The 12,063-nt window shown below is 47.2% G+C and overlaps 1 protein-coding gene across 1 annotated transcript; it reads right to left on the bottom strand.

The window, feature by feature from the left end:
* Positions 1–1,710: 1,710 nt before the first annotated feature.
* On the bottom strand, positions 1,711–2,661 carry LOC123362616 (olfactory receptor 52D1-like). The gene has a single exon (XM_045003015.1). The coding sequence runs from the start codon at positions 2,659–2,661 to the stop codon at positions 1,711–1,713; it is 951 nt and encodes a 316-aa protein (XP_044858950.1).
* Positions 2,662–12,063: the final 9,402 nt, after the last annotated feature.

Genomic DNA, 12,063 nt, shown 5'->3' with positions numbered 1-12,063 from the left:
TTTCCTTGTTCACGCCCTTTTTAGCAGTATAAAATAAAGTAGTGTGGGTCATGCATGGTGCTCACATTATCTGGGTGTATTAGCAGAGCGCTGTGCTAATAAACAGAGTGGTCTAGCAAATTGTGAGTCCTGAATTTACCTTTGACAGTGTCCTTGTTTTTCCTTTGTGGGTCCACCTGTAAATTGCATGCAACAGAATTTATTCATCCCCAGTTTTAACCCCCATTCTGTGCCTTTTTATTTGCGTGCAATCAACCCATTTCTGTTCTCCATTTTTTTGTATTTAATAGCAGCAGGCTGGGCCCCAACTGATTAAAAGCGAGGTAAGGAACCCTCCTTTTAGGAACTGGGAATGGATGGTGTTCTCCTGCATTGCAGTACATTACTTGATTTCCCTCCTCACCCCGATGGGTAGACCGAGCTCTCCGGGCAGGTTATACCATGCACGGACCTTGCTGCTATATGCGTTAACCCTCCTTGTACAATGTTCACCAAAATAACAGTGACAACAAGACAAACAACACAATCTTTGTCGTGACAGTAGACCCCTGGTGTTCTGGGTTATTTTCCCGTTGGTGCCAGCATTTCCCATCTCCCTGAGTGGGGACAGATTATTGCTTAAGAATATCCCTTCCTTTTACAAAACTTTTTATTGACTGCAGGAAAAACAGAGGAATTATGTTCATATTTCCCTTGTTTTGTTCTATAGGCAGGCTAGGTTTTTACCATTAAAGGGAAAGGGTGACTTATCCCACTGTTCATTTATAAAATTTATGAGGTTGTGTACCCCAGTTTCCCCCTTGTACAACAGACCAGGTTTGTAATGGTTTCTCTGCTGTGCCAAGCTTTACATTTATTCACAGGTAATAGCTTAGAGGCAGTATTGCCATGAGACCTTTAATATGAAACGCGCTTTCAATTACCCTTTTTAGCATGCTTAAAAAATTTCCCCCCAAATCATACACATTATACATTGTTACGGGATTACTCACTAGCATTTATTTCACGGTTTAACATTGTGACAGTGAGATTACTCAGAGCCACCTCAAGGCTCAGTGTTTCTGACGTTGCTCCTTTGTACATTGCACCCCTGCCTTTCCTTCGCAGGTACACTGTCTTAACTTTTGTTTCCCTCCTGCAGTTCGTAGCTGCTGCTTATTACAAAAAAAGGATCTGGTATCTTTTTCCATTCTCCCTGTTCTGGCTGCCCCAGCCAGGACCACATTGTCTGGTCCTTGTTAAAAATAGCAAAGCCACATTGCACTAGCTGCCTGTGTCTATGACAGTGCTGCATCTTTGAATGAGAGATTCAAATGGAGTTTCCGTGACATTGGATTGTTTTTTTTATTTAAAAACAAGGAAGGCAAGTCGTTTCTGAGCATGCTCTTCCTCTGTGCTGGGCTAAAGGGACATCATGCAGCTCATAGAACTTTTGGGATTCCTCCCAAAAGCATCCCAGTTAGCTGGGAGGTTGTAAGAATTGCTTCATGTTGTGATAGATGGCGCCAGCATCCCCTCTCTCAGAGCATCAACTAATCCTAGAAATCATTCTTTAGTTCCAGATTTTCTGTGTTTCTCACACAAACTCTCATTCCTTCTGGTTTAAAACTGCATGCTTCCGCAACACTAATAGTAGAAAATCCACGGGTACAGAGCACCCTTGATTAACGACGAGATATCCTTTCCCCCTCTAGTCATACAGGTTTAAAGTCAGTGGCCCCAGATGATCACCCAGATGTATTTGCCCACTATATCACGAAATTCTTTGTTTTTGACCCCATAAATGATAGGGTTGAGCATGGGGGGGATGAGGAGATAGAGGTTGGCCAAGATGATGTGAACATGGGGAACAGTGCCCTGACCGAACCGGTGATTCAGAATGGTGAAGAGGCCGGCAGTATAAGAAATCAGTATCACACAGATGTGGGCTGTGCAGGTGTTGAGGGCTTTCTGGTGGGCTTGCTTGGAGGAGATTCTGAAGACGGCCCTGATGATCAGACCGTAGGACAGGGCAATGAGCGTCAGGTCTAACCCGGTGAGTACAAATGCTATCACCAAACCATATATCCTGTTAAATGTGATGTCCCCACATGATATCTTCGCCACAGCTATGTGCTCGCAGTACGTGTGAGGGATAATGTGGTTGCCACAGAATGGCTGCCTGTGTAAGAGCAGGGGCAGGGGCAGGATGCAGAGAACAGCTCTTGTCAAACCCACTAGCCCTAGCTTAGCTATTTGTGCATTAGTGAGGATGGTGGCGTATCTCAGAGGGTTACATATGGCAACATAGCGATCGAAGGCCATTGTCACAAGGACGGCTGACCGCGTAGCAGAAACCGTGTGAAGGAAGAATGACTGGGTGAGGCAGCCACCCACAGTAATGCTTTTCAAATTGAACCAAAATATACACAGTGCCTTCGGCACAACAGAGGTAGATGTGCCAATGTCTGTGAGCGCCAGCATGCAGAGCAGCAGGTACATCGGCTTCTGCAGGGTCTGCTCTTTGCCTATAACAAACAGAAGTGTGAAATTTCCCAACAGGCCGATAAAGTAGAACATAGCGAAAGGGATGGAAATCCAGATGTGGGCAGCTTCTAGGCCAGGGATGCCCATTAGGATAAATGTTGAAGGGTCAGAGGGGGTGAGGTTGAAACCTGCCATGAAGTGGTTGGTGCATCAAGAGGTCTCAGAAATACTCACGATGCCTGTGAAGGGAGAGAAGCACAGCGAGTGGAGTTACACACTTTATAACTGTCATGAATAGTTAGTAAAGGGTTAAAGCATAGTACCTGGTGGGCATCTGACCTGAGGACCAATCAGGGAAGAGAATTTGAAACTCCTAGGAGGGAACTTTTCCCTCTGTTTGGGGGGGTCTTGGTCTTTGGCCGTTTGGAGTTCAAGAGACCAGACGAGTTAATCAAGTCCCTACAAGTTCCTCCTTTCTGAACTAATTTCTTCTAGTCAAGATAGTGAGTATTAGAAAGATACTTTGTGTCCTTATCTAATAATCCTATGTTTGCAATTCTGTGTGTTTGTTATTGATTATTCTTAATTCTGCTTGTACTGGTTGTACTGAGAAAGAGAGAGGATTCTCTCCAGAACTTAGCAAGGTTATACCCTATGAGTGCCCAGCTTGGATTCATAGAGATTCTATATTTTCTTTTGTTCTCTTAATAAATTCTTTTCTTTTCTTTGGACTTGGTTAATTCCTTCCCTTGGGGAAATTCAGGGGAAGGGGAGGGGGAAGTGGGCTGCTTCCCTGTGTGTGTGAGATTCAAGGCGTTTGAATCCAGGCACCTCTGTCTCCAGAGCAGGCTGGAGAGAGGGAGGAGGGGGGAGGTTCCTCCTCTGTGAATTGATCTGTGTTCCCAAGGGGGGAAACAGGGGTGTCCCGGCCCACGGAATTGACCGGGTGGTGGCAGCCGAAGGGGAGACCTACCCTAGGATTTTGGGGTGGGGGAAGACATGCGGGTCCTCACTTTGAAACCGCCCAGTTTCAAGTGAGGGTAGACTCCTGACATGGTGGCAGTGGTGTTTCGGACCCAGAGAGAGAGGCTAGGCTTTTCTACCAGAGGCACTCTGAGGCAGTTTCAGGGTTACAAGTATTTTCAGTTTTTTGCAGGGCTTTCTGTTACAAAGCCTCCGGTGGAGAGGTACTGGCGTCCATTGTGATACAAGGTACCACTCAGGATTCCTGAGGTGGGGGGAAGTGCTCGCCAAAGTACATTCCCATCCAACAGGAAAAGCAGGTTTGGGGGTTGCAGAGAGAAAGCCTCCAGCCAGGTTTTTTTTTTTTCTCTCCCTGTGTCTTTTGAAAGGATCAGAAGACAGGAGAACACAAATCCCTAAGGAATAGACCAGATTTTTCTCAGGGGTATTGTTAGCAGCAGCCTTTCAGCTGGGCTGCTGAGTACAGCAACTCAGAGCAGAGGGAGACAGAGAAATTTTTTTTTTAACTCTTTCCCTCTTTCTCAGTACAAACCAGTAACATTACACAAACCACAATTTGCTATACAGAGGATTGATTTCTCTTTCTTTACTCAAGTTATCATAGGCAGGGGTAGGGACTGTCAAGCAACACATACGGTTCACTGACTGCAGAGGGGTGTGACCAGCACCTGAAGGCACAGACATGACTGACTCAAAGACCGAACTGGAAATTGCTCAAGTAAATTTAAAAATCCTACAGGCACAAAAAGAGAAGGAGGAAGCTGCCCATCAGAGAGAGATGGAAAAACTAGAAGCTACCCAAAAAGCCAAAGAGGCAGAACACAGGAGGGCCATGGCAGCCAAAGAGGCTGACCGGGAAACCAAAGAGTTAGAGCTACGAATCCAGACACAGGCTTTGGAATTAGAAAAAGCTAAACAGCAAACTCCACCCAATCCAATCCCTCTTCAACCTACTGATCAACCTTCTCAGAGAAAATTTCCCGCCTACAGGGCCGGGGATGATGTTGAGGCCTTTTTAGAAAACTTTGAGAGGGCCTGTATTGGATACCATCTTCCTAAAGATCAATACATGCTGGAGCTGAGGTCACAGCTCAGCGGACAATTATCCCTGGTGGCAGCTGAAATGCCTAGAGACCTGATGGACGACTTTCCACTGTTCCTAACCAAGGCCAGACTCAGAATGGGCATCACCCCTGATCACGCCCGTCAGCGTTTCAGAGCCCAGAAATGGAAACCAGAGATGTCATTTCCAGAGCACGCTGCTTACCTGGAAAAACACTATTTCTCCTGGATATCAGGATCCAAGGTTAAGGAGCTAGACGACCTACACCTCCTGATATTGATGGAACAGTTCCTAGATGGTGTTCCTGAGAACATTAGACGCTACATCCAAGATGGTAAACCAAAAACTCTCACTGAGGCAGGAGAGATTGGAGCCAGATGGATGGCATCGGTAGACAACACGAAAGCTACTGCCAAGGGGAGCGAATCCAACAGGGTACACACCGACACTAAACCCTACCGTCGCGGACCAATCAAACCCACACCTACAACCCACGGACAGTCAGACTCTACCTTTCCTTCTACCTCACCAGTCTCCAGTAGACCAACACAAACTGGTGACCCATCAACTGGGCGATGTTTTCAATGCAATGAATTGGGGCATATCAAAGCCAAATGCCCAAAGAACCTAAACCGAGTGCAACTCCTTGCACCTTCACACCAAGGAAAGCCGGACATAGATGTATCTCAAATACCCTTAGAACATAGGGAAACTTTGAGAGTGGACGAAAAGGAGATCATCGCATGGAGAGACACTGCAGCACATGTGTCAGCTATCCACCGAACCTTCGTGGACCCCAAATTCATCAACCAGAAAACCAAAGTGACAATTCGACCCTTCATGTCAAAACCTGTAACATTACCTACAGTGCGTTTACCTGTCCAGTACAAGGGCTGGTCAGGGAAGTGGACTTTTGCTGTCTATGACAACCATCCGATTCCCATGCTACTGGGGAACGACTTGGCCCGACACATTGAACAGCAAAAAACAGAGGGAGTGGTTACACGCAGCCAAGCCAGACGAGCTGCCGGACCCATCCCTGTTCCTGAGCCATCCACCGGGACCCCGTCTGTGTTACCAGAGACCCAGACAGAGGTGGTGGAACCGGATCCCAGGCCAACACCTACAGCAGCCATAGTACATCCAGTCCCAGAACCGGAACTGGAAGAGCAACCAGCGCCAGCACCGGCGCCAGCGCTTGCAACTCCACCGCCAGAGGGTGCCAACGGGCCTGAACTGGCAGAAGCAGCAAACAACCCTACCCAAGAGGCTCAGCCGGAGCCTGAAATGACACTTTGTGCACCAGCGGGGAGCGGTCCACAGTCAACGGAAACAACCTCATCACCTACATCGCTTCCAGAGGAACTGGTGTCTCCCGCCTCAAGGGAACAATTCCAGAGAGAGCAGGAAGCCGATGACAGCCTCAAGAAAGCATGGGCGGCGGCACGCAGCAACCCACCGCCTCTCAGCTCTACTACCCGATCCCGGTTCGTTGTGGAGAAAGGACTGTTATACAAGGAATTTCTTTCTGGTGGACACCAGGAGGGCTGGCATCCTCAAAAACGGTTGCTCGTTCCGACCAAGTACCGGGAAAAGCTCTTAAGCTTAGCCCATGATCACCCTAGTGGCCATTCTGGGGTGAAACGAAGCAAAGACAGGTTGGGAAGGTCCTTTGACTGGGAGGGGATGGGCAAGGACGTTGTCAAGTATGTCCGGTCTTGTGAGGTATGCCAAAAGGTAGGAAAACCTCAAGACCAGGTCAAGGCCCCTCTCCAACCACTTCCCATAATGGAGGTCCCATTTCAGCGAGTAGCTGTGGATATTATGGGTCCTTTCCCAAAAAAGACCCCCAGAGGAAAACAGTACATACTGACTTTTGTGGACTTTGCTACCAGATGGCCGGAAGCAGTAGCTCTAGGCAACACCAGGGCTAACACTGTGTGCCAGGCCTTAACTGACATTTTTACCAGGGTGGGTTGGCCCTCTGAAATTCTTACAGATTCGGGAACAAATTTCCTATCAGGGACCATGAAAGACCTGTGGGAAACTCATGGGGTGCATCACTTGGTTGCCACCCCGTACCATCACCAAACTAATGGCCTAGTGGAAAGGTTCAATGGAACTTTGGGGGCCATGATCCGCAAATTCGTCAATGAACACTCCAATAATTGGGATCTAGTGTTACAACAGTTGCTGTTTGCCTACAGGGCTGTTCCACATCCGAGTTTAGGATTCTCACCATTCGAGCTGGTGTATGGCCATGAGGTTAAGGGGCCATTACAGCTGGTAAAGCAGCAATGGGAGGGGTTTACACCTCCTCCAGGGACTAACATTCTGGACTTTGTAAGCAACCTTCAAAACACCCTCCGAGACTCTTGGGCCCTTGCTCGAGAGAACTTAAGAGATGCTCAAGCGGAGCAAAAGGTCTGGTATGATCGACATGCCAAGGAGCGGTCCTTCAAGGTAGGAGACCAGGTCATGGTCTTGAAGGCGCAACAGGCCCATAAGATGGAAGCGTCCTGGGAAGGACCATACATGGTCCAGGAGCGCCTGGGAGCTGTTAACTACCTCATAACATTCCCTGATTCCTTTTTAAAGCCTAAAGTGTTTCATGTTAACTCTCTAAAGCCCTTTTATCCCAGAGAATTACAGGTCTGTCACTTTACAGTTCAGGAAGGAGATGACACCGAGTGGCCTGAAGGTGTCTACTACGAAGGTAAAAGAAATGGTGGTGTGGAAGAGGTGACCCTCTCCACAACCCTACAACGTCTACAGCGGCAACAGATCAAGGGACTGTGCACTGACTTCGACCCCTTGTTCTCAGCCATCCCAGGACGGACTGAGCAAACCTACCACTCCATTGACACAGGTAATGCTCACCCGATTAGAACACCACCCTACCGGGTGTCACCTCATGCCAAAGTTGCTATTAAACAGGAGATTGACAACATGTTGGAGATGGGTATCATCCGCCCTTCTACCAGTACATGGGCATCTCCAGTGGTTCTGGTTCCCAAACCAGATGGGGAAATACGCTTTTGTGTGGACTACCGTAAGCTAAATGCTGTAACTCGTCCAGACAACTATCCAATGCCACGCACTGATGAGCTATTGGAAAAGTTGGGACGTGCCCAGTTCATCTCTACCATTGATTTAACCAAGGGATACTGGCAGGTACCACTAGATGAACCCGCCAGGGAAAAATCTGCCTTCATCACCCATGCAGGGGTGTATGAGTTTACTGTGCTTCCGTTCGGACTGCGGAATGCACCTGCCACCTTCCAAAGGCTGGTGGATGGTCTACTAGCAGGATTGGAAGACTGTGCAGTTGCATACCTCGATGATGTGGCCATTTTTTCTGATTCATGGCCCGAACACCTAGAACATTTGAAAATGGTTTTAGAGCGCATCAGGCAGGCAGGACTAACTGTTAAGGCCAAAAAGTGTCAAATAGGCCACAACAGAGTGACTTACCTAGGACACCAGGTGGGTCAAGGAACCATCAACCCCCTACAGGCCAAGGTGGAGGCTATCCAACAGTGGCCTGTCCCAAGGTCAAAGAAACAGGTCCAATCCTTCTTAGGTTTGGCCGGATATTACAGGCGATTTGTACCACACTACAGCCAAATCGCTGCCCCACTAACTGATCTGACCAGGAAAACCCAGCCAAATGCAGTTAAGTGGACTGATGAGTGTCAGAAAGCCTTTACCCAGCTTAAGGCGATGCTCATGTCGGACCCTGTATTAAGGGCCCCAAACTTTGACAAACCCTTCCTAGTTACCACTGATGCATCTGAATGTGGGGTAGGAGCGGTACTAATGCAGGAAGGACCGGATCACAACTTCCATCCTGTCGTGTTTCTCAGCAAGAAACTGTCTGAGAGGGAAAGCCACTGGTCCATCAGTGAAAAAGAATGTTACGCCATTGTGTATGCCCTGGAAAAGCTACACCCATACGTTTGGGGCCGGCAGTTCCAGCTACAAACTGACCATGCTGCGCTAAAGTGGCTTCACACCAACAAGGGAAACAACAAGAAACTTCTCCGCTGGAGCTTAGCTCTCCAAGACTTTGACTTTGACATTCAACACATTTCAGGAGCTTCCAACAAAGTTGCTGATGCACTCTCTCGTGAAAGTTTCCCAGAATCAAGTGGCTAAAAACTGTTCTTAATATGTTTTCATGCTTAGTAGTCGATGTAATAGTGCATGTGTTTTATTACTCTGGTTGTTTTACAGTTCTAGGAGGAAATCGCCGCCAGTGGATCCCACTGTGACGATTTGGGGGGCGTGTCATGAATAGTTAGTAAAGGGTTAAAGCATAGTACCTGGTGGGCATCTGACCTGAGGACCAATCAGGGAAGAGAATTTGAAACTCCTAGGAGGGAACTTTTCCCTCTGTTTGGGGGGGTCTTGGTCTTTGGCCGTTTGGAGTTCAAGAGACCAGACGAGTTAATCAAGTCCCTACAAGTTCCTCCTTTCTGAACTAATTTCTTCTAGTCAAGATAGTGAGTATTAGAAAGATACTTTGTGTCCTTATCTAATAATCCTATGTTTGCAATTCTGTGTGTTTGTTATTGATTATTCTTAATTCTGCTTGTACTGGTTGTACTGAGAAAGAGAGAGGATTCTCTCCAGAACTTAGCAAGGTTATACCCTATGAGTGCCCAGCTTGGATTCATAGAGATTCTATATTTTCTTTTGTTCTCTTAATAAATTCTTTTCTTTTCTTTGGACTTGGTTAATTCCTTCCCTTGGGGAAATTCAGGGGAAGGGGAGGGGGAAGTGGGCTGCTTCCCTGTGTGTGTGAGATTCAAGGCGTTTGAATCCAGGCACCTCTGTCTCCAGAGCAGGCTGGAGAGAGGGAGGAGGGGGGAGGTTCCTCCTCTGTGAATTGATCTGTGTTCCCAAGGGGGGAAACAGGGGTGTCCCGGCCCACGGAATTGACCGGGTGGTGGCAGCCGAAGGGGAGACCTACCCTAGGATTTTGGGGTGGGGGAAGACATGCGGGTCCTCACTTTGAAACCGCCCAGTTTCAAGTGAGGGTAGACTCCTGACAATAACAAATACTATGGTAAATATTTTATAGTTATTACCAATCTAGAAAGGGAGGTAAGCAGTGAGGTGGCAGTATTTGCAGATGGCTCAAGATTATTTAGGTCATAGTCAAATCCAGAGAAGTCCTCAGAGGGAGCACAGAAAGCCAGGTGAATGGGCAGCATGATGGCAGATGAACTTCGATGTCAATAACTGGAGGGAAAATCTTGAACTCCTCAAACAGCTTACGGGGTTCTAACTTAACTGTATGAACTCAGGACAGGGACCTGGGCATCACAGTACACAGCTCTGAAGAACCCTGCTCACAGTGCAAATACGGATAGAAACTAAGCAAATCTCTGGGATCCAGGAGGAGGGGGATGGAGAATCTTACAGAAAATACAATGTCATGAGATCAGTCAGTCAATGTTTCACCATCAATCTTTTTAATTTAACAAAGATGGTTAAGTTTACTAAATAACAGTCTGTAAGTACTTACACAGGGAACCAATATTTAATAAGAGACGTTTTAGCCTAGCATATGAAGATGTAACAGTATCAAGTGGCTGGAAGATGAAGGTAAAGAAATTCTGACTGGAGATAAGGTGTACATTTTTTAAAGGGTGAGAGTAATTAACCACTGGAACAATTTACCAAGGGTCTTGGCGGATTCTTCTTCACTGTGAATTTTTAAATCAAGGTTCAATGTTCCTCTTAAAGATCTGCTCTAGGAAAAATGTTGCAGAAATTCTCCGGTCTGTGTTATGCAGACTAGATGATCACATTGGTCCCTTCTGGCTTTGGAATCTATGAACATGTCCCCAGGAGTCAGCTGCAGGCATTTTGCCTGCAAACTCTTACCTGAGCTTACAGGAGGCATTTTTTTTCTATTCGTGACTGTTGAATTTAGCCCCTATGGGGAGAAATTCTCATGTCAATGCTGCCCCTTTGAAATGTAACACTAGGTGGGTATTTCACGAGGCTGAGGAATCCTGTGACCTACTGCATGTATGAACGCTTTAGGTGAGAAAAATAATGACTTTAGCCCATGAAATCTCATACAACCCTTGCTATTGATGGCTAGTAGAGCTGGCTAGCAAATGATCCCAGAGCATCCTGGGTTTAACATCTGAGGCCCACTGTTTCAGGCAGCTATCAGTGGTTCCTGCACGTGGCAGCTGTATTTATCTCAGCCCTCACATGTCGCAGAGTTGCCCACTCTTATTATATAATGTGCATATTTCTCAGCTAATGAGTTGTTCCTGTGTAGCAGTCTCCGAAGCACCATGTTTTTTGTTTGGGTATAACAAGCGAAATCGTATTGTTGCCTTGGCATATGCCACTTATGGGTGAGATTTATCATCGGTGAGACACAGTCACTGATTACCCCACAGCCAAGGGAGCAGGCGTGATGGGAGGCACCTCACCCCTTGCAGAGGAAGAATTGCAGGGAGCGTGGGGCATCTCAGAGGTTGTGGGAGCCAGAGATGAAAGGGGAGCATGGAGAAGAAACTGGCGACCAGTGTGCTGTTGGAATCAGAGCAGCCTGGGATGGGGAAGGAACGTATGGACAGAGGCCAGAGTATTTTCGGAGACTGAAGCAGCTAAGGAGCAAAGTGTGACAGGTTTCCCCTCAGGGTGTCACCTAGAACTGGGTACCACTGAGCCTTCTGACTCAGCAGCCTGGGCTCCCTCTCTCAGTGTGGTGCTGTTACAAGCTGCAGATCCGCTCCTGATCCTACACCTCCACCAGCATTCACACAGGCAGGGTCATTCCCAGCTGCAGTTACATGCAGGCTCTTTGACCAGCCACTGCATGAACAAACAGTAGAGAGGCTGCAAGCAAACTAACCACCAGCTCCCTAACCTAGGACCCCAGAGCTGTACTGTCCTGCCCTGGTTCAAACTCCAACCAGTATGAATTTGTTACCTGGTTCCCCACTCCCTCAATGTGGGAAGGTCAATGCACACTTGTGGTAACCAAGCTGAGATTTTTTTCCCTCAGACACATCACTTAAAGGCACCCTGGGTTTAGATTAAAACATAAAACAAGTTTATTAACTACAACAGATAGATTGTAAGCGATTATAAGGGATAGCAAACAGATCAAAGCAGATTACCTAGCAAATAAACAAAAATGCAAACTAAGCGTACCTGTTTCGATTGACTATGAATTAGCAGTTTCTCACCCTGATTGCTGCTATAAGCTGTCTGGCAAATTCTCAAGACACAATCTGCATTTGCCTTGGAGCTTGGGTTTCTCAGGTTGCCTTACACAGGCTAGAAATCCCTTTAGCGTGGGTCCATCACTTCCCCCAGTTCACACATTTTTCATCAGATGTTTCCAGGAGTCCTCTTGTGCGGGGAGTGAACAACCACTGATGATGTCCATCCCTGCTTTATATAACTTTAGCATATAGTGGGAACCCATTGTTTCAAAATGTGGGAAAAATACAGACTTCCCAAAATGAAGTCAAGAGTTATGCGGCCTGGTCACATGCCCGTGTAGAGTCATA

Source organism: Mauremys mutica, chromosome 1 (assembly GCF_020497125.1).
Source record: "Mauremys mutica isolate MM-2020 ecotype Southern chromosome 1, ASM2049712v1, whole genome shotgun sequence".
NCBI lineage: Eukaryota > Metazoa > Chordata > Testudines > Geoemydidae > Mauremys > Mauremys mutica.
This window is presented reverse-complemented; position numbering and strand designations above follow the sequence as displayed.